General features: G+C 50.2%; 1 protein-coding gene across 7 annotated transcripts in view; it reads right to left on the reverse strand.

Moving 5' to 3' along the window:
- Positions 1 to 27,341, reverse strand: part of LOC101970728 (E3 ubiquitin-protein ligase RNF213-like) — a 196,186-nt gene that overhangs the window by 124,150 nt on the left and 44,695 nt on the right. For 6 of the 7 annotated variants that reach the window (XR_013429775.1, XR_013429774.1, XM_078030412.1 and 3 more), the window contains exons 2-12: positions 19,320 to 19,486; positions 15,799 to 15,971; positions 15,299 to 15,454; positions 14,808 to 15,019; positions 12,062 to 12,345; positions 11,235 to 11,494; positions 9,681 to 9,878; positions 5,655 to 5,877; positions 4,964 to 5,019; positions 3,448 to 3,601; positions 1,199 to 1,360 (exon numbers count right to left, since the gene is read on the reverse strand). Coding sequence is in view for 5 of the 7 variants with exons in the window: in XM_078030412.1 (XP_077886538.1) it covers positions 1,199 to 1,360; positions 3,448 to 3,601; positions 4,964 to 5,019; positions 5,655 to 5,877; positions 9,681 to 9,878; positions 11,235 to 11,494; positions 12,062 to 12,345; positions 14,808 to 15,019; positions 15,299 to 15,454; positions 15,799 to 15,971; positions 19,320 to 19,486 (2,045 nt within the window). In the remaining 2 variants the exon portion in view is untranslated. Of the gene's footprint in view, positions 1 to 1,198; positions 1,361 to 3,447; positions 3,602 to 4,963; positions 5,020 to 5,654; positions 5,878 to 9,680; positions 9,879 to 11,234; positions 11,495 to 12,061; positions 12,346 to 14,807; positions 15,020 to 15,298; positions 15,455 to 15,798; positions 15,972 to 19,319; positions 19,487 to 21,571; positions 21,635 to 27,341 lie in introns of all 7 variants that reach the window. The other variant, XM_078030410.1, reaches the window with a different exon arrangement.

The following is a 27,341-nucleotide window of genomic DNA, read 5'->3' on the forward strand; positions in this document are numbered from 1 at the left end:
GTAGGTGCTCATGGTCCCAGGATGCCTTTGCCTCAGTTTTCTTGATGGACAGAGCTGGCAACTGTTTAAATCATGAGTTCCTACTGCTATCTCTAGCCCCTTTCATACCACAGAGCTCTTCTCCCCCTTACTCCATATCTCCCTTCTCCTGGTGAGAAAGAGCTCTGAATTCCAATAATACCAACAGCATGTTCATCTCTCCAGACCTTAGTTAATTTACTTGAAAAACAGCAATAACAGCAGCAACCACCTCAGAGTAGATGTTTCATAAATTTCATGTTTTTATCATTACTACTGCACTTAGAAACATTCTTTCTTGTCAGTGGCTACCCATCACTCATGCTTAACACCTGGAGATTATACCACTTAGAATCCTGGAATAATATTTAATAATCCAATTGTGTTTTCCTGGGATTTCAGTCTGTTGGTATCAAACTTCAGAAAGCAGTTTGGGGAGGATTTTTTTTGTCTTTGATTGAAATGAACAACCCTCTGGCCCTGCAGCCACCCTTGTTCATACAGGTGGGGTATCCCTGCCTCACATCACAATGAGTCTTGCCACAAACTCTGTGCAAAGACCACAAGCAGGTTCCAGAGTCTCCCTGGAAGACTGTGGCTCAAGGGGGACAACCTTCCACTTCAAGGACAGGGAAAAGGCAGCCAGTCTGGAGAGCAAGCCTGGGGTGGGCAGGACCTCCCACTCTACCTCCTCCCCCTGTAGCCCTCTAGGGACTCAGGCTCCTGGATCCCACCGGCTCTCAGCTGTCTTCTCCAGCACTGGGGTGACTATTGTGGAATCCTCCCCATGTCCTAGGTTTTGGAGGAGGAGTCCACTCTATCAAATGGCTTCACTCAGCTGCCAGCTAAAGGTGCTTCCTGTCATATTGACCTTCTGTTTCCAGTACCACACAGCTGGCTTACAGCCTCAGACCTGAAGCAGAGCCTGAAGATCCTCCTGGCAACTCTGCTTCAGTCTGACTGTGCCCCATCATGCTTTACCACAGAGCCAATGACTCCCTACTAGGCAAACAGCAATGTCCCTTCCTCACAGAAGATACCAGGGCCTGAGGCAAGGTTCAGGATGAGCCCAGGACTCCAGGCCAATGCATTGTTGGTCCAGTGCATGGTGACAGGACACAGCTGTGTGACTCCCCACTCTGGTACCTGCAAAGGCTCTGCAGTCTCAGGCAAAGCTCACCTGGATCTCCTCGGGGTACGTGAACAGGACAGTTGAACCCTTCCGGAGCATGCTTTTTGTTAACACTGTTCGTAGCCAGGATCTCGTGGTGGCCAGGACACCCTGGAAGATGTCTTCTAGTGATCCCTTCCTGGCTATAGCTCCATGATCCTCTGCCACGTCCTGTGGGCACATGAGAGAAGGTTTACCAACTCTGCTCTGTTGCTCCCCACACCTGAGCCACCTGCTAGCTCCTTGCTTGTTAGAAGCCCACCTAACACAAACACTGTCATTTATCCAGAACTCTGGACTCCCCTGAAAGGGGCAACATGGGAGAGGAGAGGAGAAGGCATGTGGGTTACAGGTCCCAAGCAGACTCCACCTCACCAAGAGCCTCCACCATCGGGGGCATACACAAGAGCCCTGTGCTTTCTCCAGATTGGGTGAGAAGAACTCACCTGGGAGCAGAAAGCTTTCATAGAACCCTGAACCAGTAGGTCATGCAAACTCCCAGCCCTTACTCCTCAGGGATATGAAGCAGCCAGTCTCCTGGCCTGGAGGCCAAACCAGTTCTCTCCTCATGAATACTCTGTGGGGACAGCCACTGTCTCTCTCTTCCCAACTTCCTCCACCACACCCACAGAACCACTCCCTTTCAGGGGCTCAAGGTCTCTGGTGATCCAACCCTCCATCAGCCCCTCTCTCTTCGCACTCCAAAGGTGCCAGGGAGTACATATAACTACAGCATCAGGCCCTACTTTAGAAAGGCCTTTCCCAAGCCCCAGAGGGCTGCACAGTGTGTGCTCTTACAGAGTCCCACAAAACCTGGGTCTGCCACCTCTTACCTTCCAGGACAATCCGAATGCCTCATCAGGACATGTATGTCCCTTGTACTGGGCCTCAGGCATTCCACTAACTCTAAGAATGGCCCCTGCCACTTACTGACTCATCTAGGTGTCATCCAGGATTGAACAGAGGTAGTCAATAAATGAACTGGAGGGATAACCCTGAGGCTGAACAAGCAGCAGGGCCCTGAACTGTGCTCTGACCCTCACAGCATCCACCCAGCTGGCCACCTGACAGGAGGCTCCCACATGCCCAGGCATGTTTTTGCTTTTGTCAATTTAAGCATGGCAAAATTTTGTTTTTGCAGCATAGGCAGAGTATTTGTGAACACAGATCTGGGACCCCAACCAACAAGGAGGACATTTCCTTCTGCAGAAAAGTAAACCCTAAATAACTGACAAACTTTTGAAGCACCATTTATTGGGAGCTGGCACCAACCTGTGATGGATTAAATAGTACCACCTGGGAGAAAACAGACACCTTATCAATTAAATTCATTCTTAGTACCTGTAATCCTAGCAGCTCAAAAGATTGAGGTAGGAGAATCCCGAGTTCAAAGCCAGCCACACAAACTTAGCAAGGCCCTAAGCAACTCAGCAAGACCCTGATTCTAAATAAAATAGAAAAGAAGGCTGGGGATGTGGCTCAGTGGTTAAGCATTGCTGGGTTCAACCCTGGTACCGAAAAAAAAAAAAAATTAGAGTGTGTCTGTGGTATTTTAAAGAAGAAAGGCTGAAAGGAATAAGGTAAAAATGTAGACTTGACCATCTCCATCCCTGACGTCACAGGTCTGATGTGATGTACAAAAAGGTTAAAAAAAATGAGTCACCCACAGATGCCACTCTCCATCACCCACAGTGGAAGCTCAGGACCCACAGTGGAGAAGCTGCACAGCAACTCAGAGCTCCTGATGCAGCAGCAGGGAGGCTGCCCTGAGACACGGGTGAGAGAACAGAGTGTGAGGGCGAGGGGCAGCCAAGCTCCAGTGGTAGGAATGAGAGTGAGGTTCCCTCTGGGTATGAGGGCAAGGATGACTGTAGGCTAAGGGACACAGGGGCCTGAGCAGGGCAGCAGGACATGGATTCTGCTGCCATGGTGTGTCACTACATGAAGGGAAGAGTCTGTTGGGGAAGACAAGGCACAGACATAGTTTTGGAGAGGGAAACAGGCCCTAGTTTTCTGTAACAATAGAATCAAGGAAAAAGGAGGGGGTCATCTTGGTGAGGCCAGGGATGAAATGTGTAATCTGCTTCCACACAATGGAACCCAGGATGTACGAGATGCCAAATGAATACCTGACAACTGACTATACCACTCTGTCTCATCCAGCCATCCCAGAACTCCCCAAGTTCCCTTCCAAATCAGGCTGTATGGAATCTCAGACCTCTCCTGGACATGACATTTGGTCCATAAATCCCACTCACCTCCAGAGGTCTAAGTCCAATGACTTTGCAAATGATCTCAGCTGACAAGGCGGGGATCTTATAAAACCTCAGGCGGTTGGTGATCCTGCAGACAGCTTCATGGAGCTTCAGGCACACAGTCAAGTAGGACTCTAATGAGGTCTTCTCAAGAATCCTACCCACCAGGAGTCCAGAGAGATCATTGAAGTCATTGGGAGATGAGAAAACAATACCAATTATCAATTATCAGTCCCTTCCTTTTAAAAGACCTACAAGTATGCCTGTACTCCCAGCTTCTCAGGAGGCTGAGGCAGGAGGATGACCAAGTTCAAGGTCAGCCTCAGCAAATTAGCAAGACCTTATCTCAAAATAAGAAACAAAAAGGGCTGGGGGTAGTAGTAGAGAGTCTCTGGATTCAATCCCCAGTACTGCAAATAATTAATTACTTAAAATAAATGACCTACAAGTAAGGCATTTACTTGAACTCCTCCAGGCTATCATTACAATAGGTCTTAAAGCTGTGACTAAGATAAAAAGGGAGCACAGTTCCTTTGTCTTAGCTCAGCAGTTGGAACTCTATCAAAAGCAAGTTAAAATATTTGCAAATAAATTCCCTTATTCAAAAAACCTCAAGGGATGAATATTTATACTCATTAAAATATGATATACACTTGGAGAAAAATTCAGAGATACACAGGAGGGAGGGATGGAGGGAGGGAGGGAGGGAAGGAGGATGATAGAAGAAGAGTATGCACTGCACACAGAATTTCTTCCATTTGGTGTGACTGGGTTTCGCATTTACTGATACGAGAAAGTCACAGGGGCTTGCCACACAGGGGAACCCTGTGCCATGACCCATGTTCAGACACCCCAGGGGCTCAGAGCCGGGGAGCACCAGCAGTGCTGAGAGGCTCCAGGAACACCCAGGTCCCTGGTGCACATTCTTGTTCTGCGTTTCATGTGCTGTTCCTCCAGGTGGCAAAGGTCACACACAGGTGTAGGAGTAAATGATTCTGCAAGGCCACCTTTGATTTTTGTTTTAAATTGGCCCAACTTACAAAAAAACTAAATATTAAAAAATGCAGGACACATACATTTGTACTATGACAATGATCATTTAAAAATAAGTGACTACACAAAGGCCAAAAGGTTGGATGGGAATGAAGCAAAATCTCAGCACCCAAGAGCTATTATTTGCTTTTTTTGGTTTGTTTGTTTGTTTGGTACTGGGCACTGAACCCAGGCCTTGCACATGCTAGACAAGTGCTCAACCCCTGAACTACATTCACAGCCCTGTTGATTTCCTTTAAGAAAAAGAAGAGGAGGAGGAGGAAGGGGAGGAGGAGGAGGAGGAGGAGGAGGAGGAGGAGGAGGAGGAGGAGGAGGAGGAGGAGGAGGAGGAAACCTGGATGCCTGGATTGGCAACTGCAAAGGACACTGGGGTACTTGCTCATGTACCACCCTCCCACTTTGACAGTAGGCGGCCCATACCATGTTGGAGCCCATGCAGAGGGGCTGTACCAGCTGTTCTACTTACACGTCCTGATAGATGTCCACAAGGTGCATCAGCATTTTGAAAACATTCTCAACATGCTAGGGCAGGAAAGAGAAAGGTAAATATGAAAGGTTCAATCAAGAAACAGCTGTCTGTGCCAAGAATGGAGAAGGGCACAGAGACTCATCCTATTCTCCCTGCACACAAGCCTTCAAGGGCTCAAGGGCCAAACTTCATTTTCCACCAGCGAAATGTACACTGTAAATTTATGCCATTTTCTTTTTTCCTTTTTTTGAGTCTTTTCTTTTTTGGAAGTGGGTATGGAACCCAGGGCTTTGCATCTTCAAGGCAAGTGTTTCGCCACTGAGCTACATCTCAGTGCTTATGCCATTTTCTTTACCCCAAAAAGAAAGACAGCAACCATAAAATGTGTGACATTCACAGTGCCTTCTAATACCCTATCTAACAAATGGCTACTATTCTCTACTATTTACTAAAATTTTTATATTTAGTAAATATATTTACTATTCTATTTACTAAACAAGAATCGACTCTGGGAAGTCAAACTTTAACCCTAAGAAATAATGACTTCTTATTTCAAGAATTCTCTTATTATTTCTCAGAACTTCCCCCAACCTTGCCTTCAGGACAAAAGACCCACAAGCACTCAATATTCAGCTTGTAATCTGCTTTTGCTTAGAAAGGACCTAACACCCCACTCCCAATCACAAACCTCTAAGTGTTGGCAGGAGATCTCTTGAAGCCCTTGCAGCCTGTAGTGAGTCCCTAGAAAACAGTCCAGGACCCGAGCAGGCATGAGACTCAAGTATTCAGTGGAGTTTTCCATATAGGAAACCAGGCTTCTCAGAGGCAGCAAACTGAACCAGGATCGAAAGAGATACTCATCCACACACAGCAACTGCTTCCTGCTCTCCATGAAGTTAAGAAACTGGTTCCTGAATGAAGAAACCGGGACAGAGACCAGGGCAGCAGTGAGAGCACTGAACAGACTCAAGACAAGGAAATTCAAAGCTGGGAAGGTCCAGAATGCTCAGATTTTAAAGATGATATCAACGCATCGTGGAAACAGACATACAGAGTGAATCAGATGAAAACTGAACAAAGTAGCCAAGCATGTAGTACAATGTAATCCTAGCAACTCAGGAGGCTGAGGCAGGAGGATCGCAAGTTCAAGGCCAGCCTCAGCAACTTGGTGAGGCCCTGTCTCAGAATAAAAAACAAAAAAGAGCTGAGGATGTGGCTCAGTGGTTAAGCACCCCTGGTTTCAATTCCTGGCACACACACACACAAAAAATAAATAAAAACAAAATACATTTTAAAAATAATTTCAATTTAGCTTTCATTTCAAAAGGTTCCAAAAACAGAAAAGAGATGAGAACAATTGAGCTCACTTCCTTCATCCCTAAAGACAGTACCTGGCTCACAGTGGATGGGGAGGGCAAGGGGACAGGGCACTCCACACATGGCAGTTATCTATGTGTGGAAATGAGTGCGAAACTGTTATCATGTTTAAATCAGATTTAAATTTTAAGTTTTATGCTCCTCTCTTAAATTGGATTTTAAAAATTTTTTTTGACATGTTGGGGAGGCAACCCAGGGCCTCACCCACACTAGGCAGGCCTCTGCCACTGAGTGCAGCCCAACCCCCTACAATTTTTCTTGCGTAAATTGTGCTTTCCATGTCTTCTCTGAAGAACCTTTCCTCATTCCAAGATGACATTATTTAGAAGCAGCATGCCGTTAACACATCTAGGCATATAAAGATTTTCCAGAGAGTCACTTGCTCAGCTGTGGTTAGGAACCTGCACCCTTGGACTACAGCACCTTCAGGGTACTGAGAGTGGTCCAGCTCAGAATGCAGCCTGTCTTGCTCCATGTGCTGACGGGCACATCTGAGAGGGATGTGTGTCCCGCCATGCAGGGCACTGAAGCCCCTGGGTGCCACCTGGGTCTGGCTGATCTGCAGCTTTCCCCCAATGTCTGTACCATATTCATTCTCCTGCCATTTGCTCCACCAGTCCCTGGAGAGGAGGCACAGAGCTCCACAGAGCTAAGGATCTGCCTACTCCTCCTCTCAGGCTCTTGATTTGGGACTGGATTTGATTCTCCACCCTGGGGTTTAGTCCTACTTTGTACCTTTGTTCTCTATTCTTCTATAACTCCTGCTCTGACTTTGTTATTTTTTTGTGGTGCTGGGGTTGGAACCCAGGGCCTCAGCCAGCTTTTTAAATTGGTGGAATGCATATTGCTTAGTATTCCAGTTTATCATTTATTTAGCTTGGAGTTTTGCATCTCTGAGTCCCCTTTCGCCTCTTGAAGTGCAGTTCTCAGTGGGGGGAGAGGTATTCAAGCCCTTCCCTCCCTGACCTAGGGGGACTGGCAATACCTGGAGACACATGTGCCTTTAAAAACTGGGGAGGGGGAAAGACCAGCAGCACCTTCCAGATGGGGGCCAGGCACACTTCCCAACATCCTACAGTGCACAAGATGGCCTCCACCACACAGAATGGCCTGGTCCCCAAAATACAACAGTGCTAAAGTCAGGAAATCATGCCTAAAATTGCGTTAGACAGTGGTTTTTAAAAGTTTATTATTATTATTATTATTGGTAATGGGGAGTGAACCCAGGTGCACTCAACCACTGAGACCCATCCATGGCCCATTTTTTAATCTTATTTTGAGATTTAAAATTGCTCAGGCTGGCCTTGAACTTGTGATCCTCCTGACTTGTTCTCCCAAGTCTCTGGGATTTCAGGCATGTACCACCACACCTGGCTTAAAAGTTAGGTTTTTTTTAATGGTAGTAAACATAACTTAATTTTAGCATTTCAACCATTTTCCAGTATATGCAATGTGTCAATGACATCACATTGTCACACAATCAAACTCTAGAACTTTTTTCATCTTGCAAAACTGAAACTCTGTCTTCATTAAAGAATAAATCCCCTTCCTTAGCCCCTGGCAAGCCACACTACTCTATCTGAGTGTGAGGATGCTAGGGACTTCATGGGTGGAATCACATGGTAATTGTCCTTTTGTGGTCTGCTTTGGTTCATTAGCTCAATGTCCTCAGCACAGGTCTGCGCTGCAGCATGTGACTGAACCTGTCTCCATGTGAAGGCTTAGCACTGTGTATGAGTGCCACCTCTCCCTCCTCTGTTCACCCTTCCACAGTCCCTTGGATTCACTGAGTCTTTTCTCTAGCTGCCTTGGAGAAAGTCTTTCTTTGGTGCCGAGTAGCCATGACTGCTGGATATGAATAGCCTGCCCCTGTCCTCCCTGGAGTCTTCAGGCTCTGTTAGGCAGCACTCTCTGTTCTGGGAAACCCAGCACAATCTTCCCATCTTTCCTCTGGCCTCTTTCTCCTCTTTGCTCACCTGGTTTTCACCCACAGACCTCAAAATTTCTGTTCTGCTCTTCTCCCCTCTGCTCCTTCTCTGTGTGAGCATGACATTTCTACTGCCCAGTCCCCAGTCCTCCAGTTCTTGGCCCCTTCCCTCTGCTGTCTCCCAGTGGCTACTGAGCCATCAAGAAGTATTTCCATCTCCACACCGGGTGTCATCTGTGGCCTTCCCACTTGGCAATTTTCTTTTTTTTAATATATTTATTTTTTAGTTGTACACAATATCTTTATTTTATTTATTTATTTTTATATGGTGCTGAGGATCGAACCCAGGGCCTTGCACGTGCTAGGGGAGTGGTCTACCACGGAGCCCTAATCACAGCCTCAGCAATTTTCCTAATACCCATGGTTTCCAATGCTCTTCTGAAATTCCCCAACTGTTCAGAACATCGTCCACTTTTTCTGAAAGTTCTTTACCATATTCCTTATGGTTGTTTATAACACCCTCCCTGAATCTCCCCACCTGGGCTATCTGTGGGTTTAACCCCCCCATTTCCCCCCTGGTTGTGCAGCATGATGGAAAGGAGCCAGGGCTTTGTTGTAGCTTAGTGAGACTCGGATCATGGAAGTTTTCCATCCTTTGACAGCAGGGCCACAGTACCCCTGGCAGAAACCAGAATCTGAGCATCCACAGAAACTGGCTCCTATCTTCTGCTTCAGCCTTCAGCAAGCTCTGTACATCTACATCTCAGGAACAGTGACTTTTCCAGTTCTTAGTCCCTCTCCCCACTGGATGGCCTCTGTCTTGTACACACTGCAGGGCCCAGTGAGCCCATGGTCATTGTCTCTGTACTCTTGCCCACCAAGACTTCCACACTCCAGGAAGCCTGAGTCTCCCTACTCACAGGGCAGAGCTCCACCCTTATAATCAGAGAGCAGAGAGTGTGGAAGTCCTCTGCTTCTCCCAGCCAGTTCTCCAGCCTGAGCCTTATGGCAAGCAAAAGGAGGATCTTGCTCCAGCCCTGCCAAAAATGCACTCACCACCCCTCACCTCAGGTAAAAGGCAAGGTCAGAAGCAAGATTATGAACTAAGGTTTGCCATAGGTGGGGCCGTGTCCTGGTTCACACAGAGGTGCTAAGAGTCTGTCAAACAAATGATGAAACATATATTAATATAGTCATGAGAGAAAGACTACTGAGCGCAGTGGCCATGCCTGTGATCCCAGCTGATCCAAAGACAGGAAGATCAGGAGTTCAGACCAGGCCAGGCAACTTAGCAAGACCCATCTCAAAAATTGAAAATTTAAAAAAGAACTGGGGATGTACCTCAGTGGCAAAGTGCTAAACAATCATTATTCCAAGATGCACTTATATAAATGCAGCTGTAGAACTTACTCATTTAGCCATTTTTCCTGAAATTGAGAGAAGGAGACTCCCTGGAGGGCAGCCCAGATGTCCTCAGGCTGATTCACAAAGTCCTTTCTTGGAGGAGCCAGCTGCATACAGTAGTGCAGGACAGGGAGGATGCCCAGCCAGTCGATGACCCTTACAGCCATGCACCTTTGGCACAGGTTGACCAAGTACTCTTGCCATCTGGAAGGGAACCAATACCTAATGTGAGCTGTGGTTGGCTGTGTCCAACTTGCCCTGTGGTCTGATGTACCAGGAGAGAAGGGACAGCCACTTACATCCAGCAGAAGGAGCATGGGGCACACCTATATGGAGTCCCAGACCAGGAGACACAGGGTGGCAAAGGGGACAAGTTCCCTGGCCATCATCCAGTGCACCAAGATATCATGAATCCCAATAGACTCCCACTAGGGTCATATCCACCCACACCACACAGCTGATGAATTGGGGCCCTCAGTTTCCAGCCAAGGAATTCACACAGGGCCTAGGATTTGAACCAGGCAGTTTGGTGATGGTGGACATAAATACAAACCTAACTTTTTTTTTAAACTGGGATTGAACCCAGGGACACTCTACCTCTAAGCTACATCCCTGATCTTTTTTATTTTAAGACATGGCCTTCCTAAGTTGCTGAGACTGTCCTTGAACTTGTGATCCTCCTGCCTCAACAACCTGAGTCTGTGGGATTACAGGCATGTGCCACTGTGCCCAGCCACAAAGCCACTTTTTAAAAGGAACAACCCATGGTGTCTGTCCCACAGGCACAGAAATAGACCCTTCTTCCTTCGCTCACACCCCCACACAGCTGTTTGTAGATTTCCTAACCACTGTCACCCTTTCACAGAGGGCACAGCAACTACCTGGGTCTTTAAAACTTAGGAAACCCACAGGTGCTAAGAGCTCAGGAAAGGCCACCTGATGTTACCCAAGCTCAATCCAAACAGAAGCAGAAGAGACCCTGATCCTTCGAGCACATCATCTCAGAAGATGTCTTCCCTACCACATAAAAGGCCATGACTGATTCAGCAGGGGCAGTGTGCTTCCAGAGCTACCAACACAGGTGGGACAATAGGGACAGCATCCCTGTGGGTTCTGCAGCTTTCCTAGGTGACACCTGCAGGCAGGCCTGGGCCCCAGTGCTAAGGCTTGCTGAGTGAGCAGAGGAAAGTCCCCCTAGGAGCACTTCTGTCATTTATTTTTCCAGATGGGGTTCCACTAAGTTGCCCAGGCTGGCATTAAGCTCTTGGGTTCAAGCAACCCTCCTGCCTCAGCCTCCCAAGTAGCTGGGATGACAATGCCGCCATGGTGCCTGGCTCTGTGAAGCTTTTTGAAGTCAGGGTATTCAGGAGAATTTAACAATACTAGTAATGTTATATATGCCAGGAAAGTGACAGGAACAAGTAGTGACATGACTGTGTTTTATTTTTCCCCATTGTGTGCTCAGCCTTTCTCTGACTAGCACTTATCTCTATAACCAGATAAAAATCATGATATATGGCTATGAAAATTCTGACAAAAAATAAAGAAACCCTAGGATACCTCTCAGATGTGCCCAGGATGTGGTGGAGTTCACTGTGTAGAACATCTGGAGAGCAGGTGCTGGGGCAGAGGATGGAGCATAGTAAGGTCAAGTCACCTTCCGACAAGCAGAATCTGGCATTTTCCACCAGAAAAAGGAGGACCAGGCCCATCCTCAGTCTGCTCCTCACAGGCCAGCCTTCAGGCAGGGCATCCCCACTCTTTCCTTCCAGAAACGGTTCAATCTGCTTTTTCAAACACTCCCACAGGTGCTTCTTCACCTGATGCAGGGGGAAAGAAGAGGCACAGCCATGGAGAGCATGCCCTGGAGGTTGGAGGACCCTTGGGCAGGGGATCAAGGCCCTGAGGAAGGGGAGCTCTGGGGAGGGTCCCACCTCCCTCGCCTCCCCAACTCCCAGGCACGTTGAGGTTCTGGGACAGCAAAAGCACATGGATGCTCAGTCCCAAACCCTGCAGTAAGGTGGGTCTGGGAGACCCCTGGATGCTCCTGAGAGCTCAATGTCGAACTCAGAGAGAGCACCATCTCTGTCTCCAAGCCACAGTGTGGCTGAAGGGGCTATGATGGGCTCTACCCTTTCTTTCAACTCTGCCTAGGACTGGAAAAACTCAAGATCAGTGCTGGGAGTGAGGCTCAGAGGTGCAATCAGGAGGAGGGATGTGGGGGCAGGGGATTCCCAAGAGGTTGAGCAGAAAAAGAAGGGATGTAAAGATCCTCCTGCCCCCTCTTCAGCTGCCCCAGTCAGTCACAGGGTCTCCTTACTTCTAGTAGGTCAGGGGACCCTGCTCACTCACATCTGAACTGCTGGGGATAAGGGGAAGCCTGATACCTCTTCCTCTCCGAGGCCCAGGCTGTACCAAGGCTGTGCTTTCCCTTCGTAAATCATAGGCACTCGGACAACTGAATAAAATTGCCGGAACTGGGTGAAGAAGTTCTGCAGGTTGACGAGGTTCCAGGTCTGGAGGACGCTGAAGATGCGGCCCAGCATGATCTCGGCTGCTATCTTCTTCCCCTTCACCACCTCCTTCTTCATCTTATTAGTGAAGAAGTTCTGAAATATCTCCAATGTCCCAGGAGGCTTCATGCAAATTATATCATCATATTGATGCCAGTCTATGGGTGATAGCAAGAAAAATGTCACATTTAAGATCTCAAAAGCCCCCAGCCCAAGGTACCACCTAGGAAGACAGAAACACAGGGGAGCAGCCAGGCACAGTGGCACATGTCTGTAGTGCCAGTGGCTCAGGAGGCTGAGGCAGGAGAATCACAGGTTGTAGGTCATCTTCAGCAACTTAGGGAGGTCCTGTCTAAAAAATAAACTGAAATAGGGAAGCATAGTCAGAGGATGAAAGGAAGGAAGGAAGACAAGAGGACTTTGGTTAACTGAGGTGATTAGAACTTAACTCCATCAGCTACCATGGCCATGCCCCTAGAGACAGAAATACTCTAGAGACAGAAATCCCAGATAACCCACAGTGATAAGTTTAAAACCAAGTCTCTGCTTAGTTTTACCAGTAAGTCTGGTAAAACTTTAAACATGACCACACGCAAGTTAAATATTTATTCCAAAAAGAGGGGGCATGGGGTAATTAATGATGGTGGAATGTGATGACATTACTATCCAAAGTACATGTATGCAGACATAAATTGATGTGAATATACTATGTATACAACCAGAGATATGAAAATTTGTGCTCTATATATTTAATAAGAATTGTAATGCATTCTGCTGTCATATATAAATTAAAAAATGCATAAAAAACATTTATAATAAAACTACATCTATCACTAGCAACTGAATCCTGTTCTGGTAAATAACTTTAGGATACATACTGTGAACAGAAACATCTACCCCAAAGAGGACAGTACAGATTACCCAGCAGACACAGAGCCACTAGCAGGTGCCCACTACAGAGCAAGGGCTGAATTCATGGCTGCCCTGAGGGCCAGCTGCAAGAGACACAATTATAGAAAACCCAGTCATGTCAACTGTAAAATATTAGAAAACAAAAGTGTTAGCCAAGCACCATGGTGCATGCCTGTACTTCAGGCAATATAGGAGGCTGAACCAGGAGGATTAAAATTTTGAAGGCAGCTAGGCAACTTAGCAAAATCTGACTCAAAATTTAAAGATGAATAAAATAGCTGGGGATCTAGCTCAGGGGTAGAGTACTTGTCCAGCATGCATGAGGCGCCAGCATTGTCAAAAATAAGAAGAGAGAGAGAGAGAGAGAAGAGAGAGAGAGAGAGAGAGAGAGAGAGAGAGAGAGAGAAGAGAAGAGAAGAGAAGAGAAGAGAAGAGAAGAGAAGAGAAGAGAAGAGAAGAGAAGAGAAGAGAAGAGAAGAGAAGAGAAGAGAAGAGAAGAGAAGAGAAGAGAAGAGAAGAGAAGAGAAGAAAAAACACAGAAAACTTATAAGTGGTCAGAGGTAGCTAAGCACCATGGTACATTCCTGTAATCCCGGCGACTCCAGAGGCTGAGGCAAAAGGATTGCAAGGTCAAGGCCAACCTCAGCAACTTCAGAGGCCTTAAGCTACTTAGGGAGATCCTGTCTCTAAACAAAAAATAAAAAGGGCTGGGACATGGCTCAGTGGTAAAGTGCCCCTGGGTTCAATCCTTAATACCAATAAAAAGCCCTATGTGTTGAAAGACACACACAGGTAGCAGTGAAATATTAAGATAGGCGCTGAGCAGAACTCCTGAGGCCCAAAGCAGGCACTGTGCACACTGCTGTCCCATTGGTTGGTCCTGCCATCCCAGCTCTACCCTGTCCCTGCCAGGTGACAGTTGGCCAGGGTTCATATGCTTATTCAGGCATGGCCTCCTCTGGAGCTTCTCCTGACCCTACTCCAGCCCCTTGCTTGTGGGACTTGTCAGAGCAGAAATTCCATCTTTGCTTGTGGAATTATCTGATGAAGTCCAGTCTCGCCTAAAAGCTGAAGTCCTTGGGGTACACTATTGTTATTAAAAATTACATGCATAGTCAGGTGTCCTGGTGCACCTGTAGCCTCTCAAGAGGATGAGGCAGGAGGACCTCTGGAGCCCAGGTGCTTGAGGTCAGCCCAGAAAACATATTTTTAAATCCTAGGCCCTGGGGGGAGCTGAGGACAGGGCTGGGTGCCCAGGCAGGCCAGGACAGCCAGTATCTCCAGAGAGGGTCACAGACAAAGAGGGCCTGAAGAGGTGCAGAGGGTTCTTTCCAAGGATTCAGCAGGTCGAATGTGGAAGCCACCCAAGTGCCACCAGCAAAATGTGACAAGGACAAATAACAGAGGCCCACAGGGAGGCTCTTGACACACTGTCCTGTCCAATCGCCACCTGGCTGCCTCCAGGAAGGGCCAGCCAGCAGCTCCCTATTCCCTGCTTTGTCCCAGAGTCTGCTGGGTACCCGGGCCCATCCTGCCCACAGCCCCAGCCCTTCCTCTGGCATGTCCTCTCTCCTTCCCATTTCCTCTCTCGCATAAGTTAAACCACAGCAGGGGCAGCACACAGCAGAGGACCCATGCAGACCAGGCAGTCTGCTCCACAGAGCAGCACCCAGTCTAGGACACAGGTGCCACAGGAGAGGCCTTTTACCTCTGGAGCACAGGAGGGAGGACTTGACACACAGGCAGCGGTTCACGTGCTCGCCTGCCTTCTGCGGCTGCTCGTAGATGTACTCATACTCCACGGCGCAGCTGGAGCCTCGGCCATGGTGAAGGACGTACTTGTAAGGGATGGCTCTATCCAGGCTCTGCCTGGGAATGACAACCCTGCCCTCAATGAGGGACCCGAGCTCAAGTAAGTCCCTGCAAATCAAAAGACATTGGAAAGTTATCTGGAAGTCTTAACTCAGAAGATTTAGGTCTCAAACACACCAGGAACACAGACCCAAAGCTATAATGGACACTGACCAAGATGGCATCTCTAGAACAGGGCAGGGCTTCCTTCTTAGTTAGGACAGAAAAAAGAGCCAGGGCGAAACGGGACGAAGACATGCATGCTGGAGTATCAAACACACGGCCACCGCGGGGACTCACTGATCAACTCTAACACATACTGGGGGGACTGGAGGCCCCGGGACTTACTTAACATAGTACATCTTGCAAGCGTCACTCCACTTGGGCTGTCCGAGCTCTTCTCCTCCCCTGATGAACACCGTGTGGAGCTCGGGGTCGAAGGTGACATGCTTGGGGATGATGGCGTGGAAGTACACGGTGATCCCCTCCTCGGGGTTCAGCCAGCTGGAAGAAGGAAGGAAGTACTGTAGTCACCAACTGCTCCTGGCCCGGTCCACCTCCTCTTTCTCTACTGGTCATCTTTCTCTACTCTTCTCTTCTTGGTAAAGTGTCCCTGGGTTCAATCCTTAGTACCATTAAAAAGCCCTATGTGTAGAAAGACACACACAAATAGCAGGAACCCTGGCTACTGCCCAGCACAAGCAGCCAAGAAGAGAAGAGGAGGGTGTGAGTTCCTGGCCTAGCCAGCCCACCTCCCCTGCAACCCCTGGACTGAACTCATCACAGGGGTCCTCAACAGGCGTGGATGGCCTCCCTGTTCCCTGGCCCTGGGCGGGATGGCCTGGTACCTCATGGGGACGGCCTTTACACTGGCCTTCTGGTTCTTCTTCTCCTTCTCCTTTGTCACAGCAGCCGTGTAATTTTTGTCACTCCATTCTGGCTTCCTCAGGTCTCTGGGCTCTGAGCTGTTTTCACCTGGTTTTTCTCCAGGAGCAGCCAACCCGTCCTTGGTCTCACCCTCCTGAAACGAGCAACCAAGCCCCAGCCTGAAAGGCTGCCCCTCAGCCATGCATCTCACAGCAGCCCAGGTGGACTGTCCAGTCCTTTCAGTCCACTCCCATGGCCTCTGAGAACCCTTCCCCAACCTTGCCTGGGCCCTCCTCCCTCTCTCACTCCCAGGGACATTACTTTCTTCCACTGAGAACAGGACACTACAAGCCACCCCAGGGCCTTGGCATGCCAATCTTTTCATCTGAACGTGTCCCCAGGGACCCCAAAGCTCACCCCTCATTCCTTTTAGCATCTCTCCCCAGCACCTTCCTGGAAGCCTCACCCAGCCTCCCTGGCTGAGGGGCCACCTTCCCCTGTGGCACCAACCAGCACACTCCTGAGGACCCTCCTGATACCTCTCATGCTTTACTTTTTCCCAGCTCACTTCCTGGTGCGTGGCTTGGCCTCCATCTTACTCCCTTCAGCTGAAGATGAGCTAAAGATGGGCTGGCAATAGGCTGTAGCAGGGATGGCCAAGAAGGCCAAGCAGTGCCCCCCTAGGCCCACCCTGGGAAACTTGTATTGGCAGTGTTCCTTGGATGCAGCAGGACTTGCCAGCAGCTCATTTGCTGACTGAGCTTTAGCTTAATTTCTTTCCCAGCCCTGTTAACTGGATTATCTGGCTCAGCTGCAGCATCAACTCCCAAGGGAAATAAAGACCCCAGACTCCCTGAGCCACAGAGACAAATGGAAGGCTGGTCTGACCCTTAGAACATCTGCCAGATGCTCTCTAGGAGGAGAGTGGTCAGCAGGGAGACACTAAGCAGCAGGCCCCCAAGAGGGCAGGCACCCTGGGGTTGGGCTTGCAGATGCTCCGAGAAGAGCCTGGCTGTACCCTCTGTGACACAGTGGCGTGGAGACCACAGGAAAAGCAGGGATGGCCCAGAGAAGTCCCTCAGAGGAACCTCAGCCAGTTCCTGAAAGACAACTGCCAGGGCAAGGGTGATAGCAAGCAACAGCCCCCCTGTGGACTCAGACCCCCTTGGCCACATCTGGGCAGCAGAGAGCCACCCATTTCCAACACAACCTGAATCCCTAATGGACAGAACTGCAGTGGCTCAGGTGGTCTTTGATTCTCTGTTAGTCTCCACTTATCTCTTCTGAAAACTGCCTTCTGCATCCCTCACCTGCCCTTCCAGAAAAGCGCTGGTGTCCTCCTGAGAACTAACAGGGCATCACAGGGGCTTTCAGAGCCACTAAGAGTCACAGGCTGGGTCCCAAGCCTCATATTTATAAAGCCACAGCAGTACTTCAGGGTGGATTTAAAAAAAATTGGAAGAGGCTTAAAACACATAATTTTATACATATAACATTCACCAATATTTTCTACAACTCTTGAAAAACTGTTTTACATTAAATTATTTAATCAGTCTGGTGTATCTTTCATTCAACATGAGCTGACGACCTGGGCTTTTCCCAAGGGCAATCCCGTGGTTCAGACAGCCCTAACTTTAGCTTCTACCGTGATTCTTGCTTTCTGGTGCCACCGGCCAGTGCTGGGCAACGCGGCTGTATGGTCCCTCCAGGGGATGCCATGTTTGTCGCATGCTCCCAGCTTTCCTGTCTGTCTCCCTGGGTCCTTCTTTTTCACATCCTTTGTAGATATCCTCACCAATTCACAGTTTAGATGAACTTTAGAATATTTTTTGTCAACTCCCAGGAAACTCCAGAACAAACCCGGTCGAAACACTGTACTTTTGTATATAAATCTGTTAACAGGAGTAAGAACAGGCACATTAAACCTGCTCTCTTCCTGCTTGGAAGTCCACATTGCCTCATCTCAGACCCTCGGATGTCAGTCATCTATTTTTAGTTTATGTGTGTATGTTTCGCAGGGCAGGGCGTGGAACCCACTGCCTCCTGCTCATGGGGCAAGTGCATCACTTCTGAGCCACATGCCTACTCTGCTTTGTGGTTCAGTTCTGCTGTCATGAAGGGCTCACTTTGGCCTGGGTGAGTCCAACCTGATTTGACGTGGCTATGCTCACCAACACCATAGCAGGGAGCTCTTGGTACACCCACACCCCTGGAGGAAGGTCCACACCAGGCACCTTGCCTCCAAACTCACCAAGGCCCAGCCCAACCCATATGTGAAATAGTGTGTAACCATGGTACTCAGGAACAGCCACAGCCCTTTGTGAGTGACAGCACCCCCTGCAGGGGTGAGGCGGCTCTGCTTTCCTCGTGTGCAAAGCACCTTCATTACACGAGCAAGCTTCTCTACTCGTATTATAGTGAACCTGGAACACACTCAACCAATGATCTGAAAAGTGAACCCCAAAAAGCAGACACCAAGCTGCCTGCCATACCACTGGTGTCTCAAGCACAGTCTGCTGATGGGCACAGACCCAATTTGGATGCGACTTGCCTGGATGCCACCCTGAGTGGCCTGTGGATGTCAATGGAGAGACTTTCACAAGAAATAAAAGCTGGGAGTCAGAGTGGGCAGGCAGCACAGAACAGAAAGACGGTGCCCCCCCAAATGACCTGCCACAAGGCCCAAAACCTGAGTGGGTGCTGCCACCTCACAAATGGCCCAGCTCAGCCCCTTCAGCAGAAGCATGAGGGCAACCAGCTGATCCAGGGCTAGGGGGAGGCTCTGCAGCCAGGCACACAGACTACCTCCTCAGCAACACCTGTGATTTAACAGTATTTATCACAGCCATCCTAATGTATGTCAAGGAGGTCTTGCATTGCCCAGGAGGAAGCCTGGGAGTAGGCACCACACCCTGGGTGTCTGTGAGCTGGAGTTCCCTCTCCCCTGCCGCCCTGTGTTCCTGAACACTGGCAAGAAGCTCCCTCCTACAACCCTCCCCAGGCTCCAGTGGGAGCCCCTGACCATAGAATAATTCCTCTATGTCTAATGCCTCCCAGAGGCTGATGGGGCCTCACCTCCAAGGAAGAGCACCTGAAAGCACCTGCCAGCCAGCAACACCTAGACGGGTTTTGCGGCACAGTGGAGGAGCACCCAGCCCCGCACATCAACACAGAGACCCAGAAGACAGCGGGACCCACACCTGGCCCAGCCACAGTTCTTGAGACACGTAAGTATTGGGTCTAGGGCTGGGAAAGGAAGATCAGGAACCTGGAGCCTGTGGACTCCTCTGGGGATAGACCAGACCCTGGGGGCATCCAGGCCACTGCCCATGTTGTGGCACTTCTGGGGCCAGCTGGACCACTATGCAGTAAGGTTGCCTGGGAAAAGTCAGGGGATGAGGGACACATGGTGGTGGTGACTGTGACTTAGCTGTCCCAGCTCAGCCATCAGGGATACAAAGAGCAGGGGCAGGGACAGGTGGAGGCAGAACAGCTCACTCACTCTTTGGACAGTCCTCGACACTTCGATAGAACTGGGCTCAGCTGCATTTTCCTGCCAATCTCTGGAGCCTGGTGACAAGCTCAGGTCCTTGTCTTCCTTCAGCACTTCCCTGAACTCCATCTCTTCCTTCAGGGCTGGGGCCACCAAGGAGTTATTGTTCTCAGAATCTACACAGGGAGATGAAGGACAGGTCGGATCAGGGAAAATCAGGGGTCACCAGAAGGCCACACTGGGAAGATCCCGTCAGCCCCATCCTCTCCAAGGTCAGCCCCATCCTCTCCAAGGCCCTGGTGTAGTTTCTGCTACCAGCCAGATAGGATGTGGCCAGAGACCCAACTGCAAAGAGACAGCAAATCAGACAGAAAGAGGCTGGGCTGCCAGGTGTATGTGCCTGTAATTCCAGCAACTCAGGAGGTTCACGCAGGAGGATTGCAAATGTGAGGCCAGCCTCAGCAACTTAGTGAGGCACTGTCTCAAAATACAAATAAAAAGTGCTGGGGATGTGGCTCAGTAATAGAGCACCTCTGGGTTCAGTTACCAGTACCAAGGAAGAAAGAAAGAAAAAGGGGTGGTATAGGAGAAGAGGAAAAGAAAAGAAAGGGGCAGGGCTGGGTAAATGTCCATAGCACCCCCAAATTCTGCAGCTCTAAAACAGAATCTACCCTTTTCTTCCTGACCAGAAAAGTCCTTCTACTTCCTCAGGGGCAGGAAGCCCCAGTCCAGGGGGAATCTCCTATTGGAGGCCTGCCTCCCTTGGCTTAGCATTACCATATCTGTCTACCCTCTTAACTATGGAGAACCTCACCTGACCAAATATGTCACCCACACAATGAGCACACAGCCACCAAGACTGCACATCTGAGCCTAAAATTCATCCTTCAAAGAATCTCTATTATCAAACCTGGGTCTGGATGACATGGTGCCATTTCAAGCCTGTGCCTGGAACCTTCTTTGAGCTGACTGCCCAAGGCCCAGGCCTGCTGGGTTCCAGGTGTTCCCTCCCTTAACCCTTGCTCTCTTCCCTTTCCCAACTCTTTGAACACTGCATCTCTTTTTTTTTTTTTTTTTTGCACATTCTGGAAGGCAGTGACCATGCAGACTTGGGGCCCAGAGGGCTGGAGGAAGAAGACCCTCAGGCACACACACTGAAGGAGGCCCACATGCAGGACTTAGACCCTACACCAAGGCCTCTAACTGCTCACACAAAACACATCACCAAAAATTTGGAAAATTTTCTGCCACACTCTCTACTTCCAGACCACTTCCCTTTTACACAGTTGACATTTAACAATAAACCGGGATTCTGATGGGCCTCCCACCTGCTATGCCAGCTGGATGGGCAGTTATAGGGAACCTCATCCAGTCAGAACCTGGCATCTTCCCTGGCCCCAGGGATGGACTCAGGGTGGGCTCCAGGGCTCCTACAGGAGTTGAACACCCATACCTGCTCCTTGAGGATCCACAATGGTGGGCTGGATATTGAACCCTGGCCTACAGTTCCATCTACAGTTAGCCTGAAGACAAAGCTACCATGTGCAAAAGGGTAGGGCTGCCAGGACCAGAGAAAGGAGCAAGACCCTAGGCACACCCAAACCCTCGAGCCAGGCCCTGACTCCCTGTGTTCTCCAACACAAATAGCCCCAAGGACTGTAAATTTCAACAGGCAGTCCAACAAAAACAAATACAAGTGGCCAGCTGATTTCCCAAAAGACACCTGCTTCCCTGCTAAAACATGGCTGTAAAACCAATGTGATACTGCAATCTGTACACGTGGAAAAAAAAGAATTCATACCCTACTTGAATCAAATGTATGATATGTCAAGATCATTGTAATGTTTTGAGCAACTAATAAAAAAAATTTAAAAAAGAGATCATAACTGGACCCCCAGTTGCCACTTCTGCCCACCCCACTGGACTATGTACAAGATGAAGCACTCCCAGAACTAGGGAGGGGAGGGTGGGATAGGAGATGAAACCTTGGACACACTGCAGCCATTGCAGCTGGAGAGGCTGGAGGGCTGGCAGAGGTCACCCAGTAAGCGTGCCAGTCCAGGGGTGTAAGAGTGTGTTCTCTAGACAGACTGGCCAGTGACAGGAATTTGCTAGGGAGGCAGCCCAGCAGCTGAAGGTGGATTAGAATATCCAGGCCAGTCTTCCCACATCATCAGATCCCGCCAAGACAGAGCATCCAGCTGCTGAGCATACCAGTTTCTTTAGAAATGTGAGGAAGAGCTGGGTGTGGTTGTACATACCTGTATCCTAGCAAGGTAGGAGAATCACAGGTTCAAAACCGGCCTCAGAAACTTAGCGAGGGCCTATATCAAAATAAAATATAAAAAGAGCTGGGGATATAGTTCAGTGGTTAAATACCCCTGGGTTCAATCCCCAGGACCAGAAAAGAAGTGTGGAAGCTCACACCAGCTCACTGACACTGGTGCTCTGCCCCACAGGCCCCTGAAATGTTCCACTTTAAAACATTAAATGCCAAATGTGTGTTATGATAATTTTGTTACAATTCAAAAGCAAAGACTCCAGGGCACAACACAACAGACTTTGCCAGCCTATTGTGTGCCAGGGGGAGAGGGGGAAGAAGAAAGTAAAATTCAGACAAAAGATGCCACTGCCCGGGCCTCTTCCCCACCCAGTAGATATCCACTCTCATCCTGGGCTGGGCCTCCACTGGAGCTGCCTGGGAAACCTCATGGGGAAGAGGTCTCACCCATTCATACCAGGGTCTTGGCTGAACCCACCCACCCTGGGCCCCAGAGGCAAGGCTGCTCCTCCTGCAGGGAGCACCCCACAACCAGGCTCCAAGCTGCATACTCCCAGCCTCCCAGGATCCCTGATGCTCTGGCGACTCTGAACTTATTTCCTCCATTGTAGAAACACACATCCTCCAGGAAAACATAGAATAAAAGAGAAACATGCTGCCTGGACCTTGGTGCCTCCTCCAGGAACCTCCCAGCATTCAGGAAGGAGGCCCTCCTGGGTCCCTTGGGGACCTAGGGCAGAGATGGGTGGTCCACAGCTCTCAAAGCCCTCACCCTGTCTGTGCAGAGACCTCAGGACTCTTCCCCAGGACTTCAACCATGGGCCTGGGTTCCTGGTAGAGCACACAATGACCTCACTGGCCCCATGGATTCCTGGGATTCCTGCAGCAGGTGGAACCACCTAGAGAACCTCCAGTTGCTGAAAGGAGAGGCCTTCCTCTGCTGGGAAGCCAAGTCCCTTGTGTCCTGTTTCAGTTTCTAAAAAAGTTCCTGAGGCTGTGATCCTCCTGCTTCTTGTCTGATTCCCAGCAACAGTAGGAATCAGTGGCATTTGGTAAAAAGGCCTCATGCCTGTGTTGTGTTCTCAGGCAGATCCTGAGATTGTTCTGATTCTGCTGGCAAGTGGTTCTGTTGCCCTTGGCAAGTCCCAGCCCCTCACCAAAAATGAAAAGAGGGGCAGGGGACAGTGGCCTTTCAGGGAGGCTCTGCAGCAGGATGAACATGGGACACCACTTCCCAAAGGGATAGGGACCAAATGAAGCCCCTCAGGGTTCTGTGTCTGCCCCACCTGCCCTTTCCTGGCCACTGTCAGGGACCACCCTGTCTTGTCCCGGCCCCACAGCAAGCCTGTGAAAACAGTCTGGCACTGCTCATCACTCAGACCCCTTTTCTCCCCTCAAACCAGACCAGCAAGACCTCAACCACAGTTCAACCTACACTTGGGTTCCAGAGGGTTCAAATCCTGTCTCTTCTTATTGCTAGATGTGTGGCTGTGGGCAAGATACTTAACCTCTCTGTGCTTCACTCTCAGCATCTATAGGACAGGGATTTATGATAATGTCGTGTTTAGCACAATGCTGGGCACATCACAGCTTAGCAGCTTGCCTTTTTTAAACCCCTGGGATTGCAAACCCTCCCCTCCCAAGGCTCCAGCTGGCAGATGTTCTTCCTGGTACCCAGGGGTGGGGAGCCCTGGCAGGTAGCTCCACCAGTATACAAATCTTCACAAACAATCTGCAGCCCCTGTGGTTGCTCATGGCCACTGCCCCATCCCAAGGATCCACAAGTCCCAGATGCTCAGGGTGTCCTTGGGGCTGAGGGAAAGCAGTGCTGCCCTCTGGGAGCTCTGTGCCCAATGGGCTCTAGGGCAGCAGGACAGGGGCAGGGGAGGCACTTGCTCTATTCTGGCCATCAGCAGGGAAGGCCCATCTGACAGCTGGTCCCCTCCTGTCCCTCCACTGACAGCCTGGGCAGGCTGCGGGGACCCCTCCCAGGGCATTGCAAACCTACAGAGCCCTCCCCCTCCAGAAGCCTCAGACACTTCCCTAGATATCCTCTGGAGTGTCCCGAGCCCTTCAGCTCAGCCAGAGGCTTCTCATTCCCAAGGGGGACTGAATGCAGTTCCCTCAAAGAAAAGAGACTGGGAATTTTAAGCAGGACAGATGACTCCAGCAAAAAACCTCACAAAACTGCTTGAAAAAAGTGGAAGAGGTCTGAAGCTGGGCTTCTTCTGAGTCTGCAAGCTAGCCCTACTCCCATACGCTTGGAAGGCACTCCCCACTTAACCCTAGCACTCCTTGAGACTTGCCTGGTCCTGGGGCTGCAGGAGGTAGCCTCTCTCCACACTGGCTGCAGAACTTGGGGACCTCCTCACAGGAGAAGGGCTGTCTCTAACTGAGGAATCCTCCAGCCCAGTGTCCCTTCTCCTGCAGGTCTCAAGGGGTAAGCAAAACTCCCCAAGGCAGCTGCTATAAACTATGCCTACTCTCATGTGACCACAGTCTCATTTCAATTTCAGTTTCTAAAAAAGTGAGATTGCTGTAACCAGAAAGTTATCCTGGTCAACTGAAACCCAGCAGCAGTGTTTCCCTTGCGGCTGCTCATGGCCACTGGCCCATCCCAAGTCCCTCTCTGCCCTGGATCCCCTCCATGCAGAAGCCACTCCCTTCTCTGTCTCTGCCACCACCCAGCAATCTAAGACTGTAGCTCAGACTGCAGGCTAGGCCAGCTTCCCCAGACAACCACTGAGAACTTGGGGGTGGTGCGCCGGGACTTGGGTGGAGTTGCAGCAAGGGCAGAACCTTGGCCCAGCATAAGTGACCCCCAGATGTATGCAGAGCTGCTTGGACAGCAAGGTTGGAGCTGGGTGTCACTGCCTAATTTGGGTTCCTTAGTATCTCACCCTGCTCCCCTGAGAGAGAGGACAAGACAACTGCCCCATAAGTAGCCCTAAGCACAGGGGAGGATTGGGTGAGTCTTACAGGAACAGCTTTACAGCACTAGAGAGGTGGTAGTGGCCATGGCCATGATCACCTCTGGCTGAGCAGCACTTCTGGCAGAGGCCAGCCTGTGCTAATGGGTTGAATTTGGGCTTCCCAATACCTGGCGGGACACTGCCATCTATGGAGGACCACTCCTCTCCTTGACCAGGTGACATCCAACTAGGGAGAGAGTCACAGCCACTCCAGGTTGAGGTCAATATGGCAGGCCTTGTCTCTTCCCTAACCCATGAACCCCAAAGCATACCCACCCAGCCACCATGGTCTTCTGCTGGTTGTGCACCAAAGAGTACAGAAGCAGTGGCCACAGCAGTGGCCCGGCACCAGCTGGAGGTACCCACTGCGTGCAGACTTCCCTTGCTGCAGCCCCCTGTACCTCTCCCAAGGTCTGCACTGGAGGACCAGCTCTTCAGGTGGTTCACCTGCCACAGCCCAGCCCCAGTTCCCATAGTGCCCCATCCCCTCCACACAGCCCCTGAACCAAATACCACCAAGGTCTGGGCCTTCTTCACTCAAAAACCTTTGATGACTACCTCTCCCTCCCCCAGGCTCCTTTCCACTGTAGACAAACGAAAATGGCTTCCCTCCACCATTCTAGATTCTTTAGCTGGTTTATGAATTAAATCGACATCAGACAGACTAACAGAAGGATAATTAAGCACATTTAATTACATACCTATGCATAAAATATGGGTTGAAGAAGGGTCAGTTGGCCATTACACAACACCAGAGCTACAGGAAGGGACAGAGCTTGGAGGATCCTGGGGGTGGACACATTGAAAAAAAGGCCAGGGTGGAACCATGAGATGAATGGAGATGGTGTCATTATGCAGTTTCCCAGGTAATTGAAGCTGTCTGGGAGCAGCCCTCTTTACTAATGCAGATTTCCTTCACGGGGGCAATTTCTTTTACAAAAGGACAGCTGTCAGAGCTACTCCTGGACTCCAAGTTTCTAAGAATAACCAGTCACAGATATGCCAAAGTGTATTTTGCGGGGACATGTTCTGTCTCCCAGCTCACATTTTGGGGTGGTGTGTCTTGGGCCTGTCACCATTTGAAATTGTCCAATGGGGTGCTCCATTGCCCTAGAGACCAAAACGTCCAGAGCAGAGCTTGGGACACCTCTCCAAAACACTATTGTTTTGCACCAAGGGCCAAAGGGCAGAGTGAGCACCCCAGACACCCAACACTTTCCTGATCAGCTTGTGTCTTTTCTCACCAGTCCTTTCTGTCCTTTTGCCAGTCACCAGCCCACCATAGAACTCAAGGCTAGCCCTGCCCCTTAACCACCATAAAGGAAAAGCCAACAGGGGCAGGGATGGCTGACCCGAGGGTTCTGCACTGCTCAATGATGCCACCCCGGCCTGGATTCCTGACCTGGAAGCTAGGAGGGCGCTGTGCTGAAGGCTCTGCTGTTTGGGGCCGCTATACTTTTCTTCTAAAAGTTACTAAAGCCGGTACAGGTGATGGGGAAGGATGCCCAAGCAGCATCAGGCTGCTCTAAGCTCTCTCAGCCTTTTCACCCTGGCAGCGCTGTGGAGGAGGCTGCTGCAGGCCCTGGCATGAAGCGGGGGGGGGGGGGGGGGGGGGGGGGTGGCCCTGACGTTGGGTGTGTGTGTGTGTGGGGGGGGGGTCCTGCCCTCCAGGGATGTTGCCCAGGACAAGGAAATCCCTGCAGCCCCGCCGTCCTGCAGCTGGAGAGTTGGGGGTCAGGACGGGCTGGACCAGTTTCCCGCGGAGAAACCGAAATTTGGAACCAGCAAGAAAAGGCAGCCAGCCCCCCTCACCCCAAACATGCCTGGCACGGCGACCCGAGGGACCCAGTGGCCCTCACCCAGCCCAGCGAGATTCAGGCCTTGCGAACCCGCACCAGCGTCCCACATCACCGTCTCTGGAGGTCCCTCTCACCCAGGAGACCCATACCCAACCTCTCCGTGCCCTATCCCGGGGGATCCGGCACCTAGACTGGGAATTCTGCCACAGGGACCCCTGGCGTCCAGAAGACTGCACTCCTGTACCTCCGCATCCTGCCCAGCGGGATCTGCCGCCTGCTCGCACTCACCTGCAGCATGGGGAATTCCGCTGCCAGGCCCGCGCTCTTTTATTCACAAGTCACAGGGCCCCCGCCCCTCCGCCCTTCTCTCTCAAAGCTGGGCAGGCGCGGGCGTGGCCGGAATTACCCACTAGTGATTCACGCAAGGGACCCGCTCCCTCCCAGATCACCACCCCTTTCCTCAGAGGCATCAGCTGCAGCTGTGCGCCTGGTACAGGTCATAAAGCAGGTCCCTGAATCCGCCTCCTCCCACAAAGCGCCGGGATAGCCTTGGGGGATCCGGATGCTTAAGGGTAGTAGCTCCAGGAGCCCAGCACCTTGGACAGTGTCCATGACCCTGCTGCAGAGGTAGCGGCCCTCTGCCCACGGGCCTAAAGGAAACCAGGACTTGCTCTCCCAAACTTCAGAACACCAGTGCCAGTTCCGGCATAGTGACACATTCCTGTGATTCCCAGAGACTTGGAAGGCTGAGGCAGTAGGATCGAAAGTTCGAGGCCAGCCCATGTGAGACCCTGTCTCAAAATAAAAAATGCTGGGGATATGGCTCAGGTAAAGGGCTTCTAAGTGCATCTCCTAGTATCTATCAATCAATCAGTCAATCAATTTAAATCTAGCCTTAGAGAGAAAAATGGGAGCCACCATTCTGTTTATAATATATCTCTGAATTCCCAATTAGTTCAAAGATAGCCTCAAAAACTTA

The sequence above is a fragment of the Ictidomys tridecemlineatus genome, chromosome 13, assembly GCF_052094955.1.
Source record: "Ictidomys tridecemlineatus isolate mIctTri1 chromosome 13, mIctTri1.hap1, whole genome shotgun sequence".
Lineage (NCBI taxonomy): Eukaryota > Metazoa > Chordata > Mammalia > Rodentia > Sciuridae > Ictidomys > Ictidomys tridecemlineatus.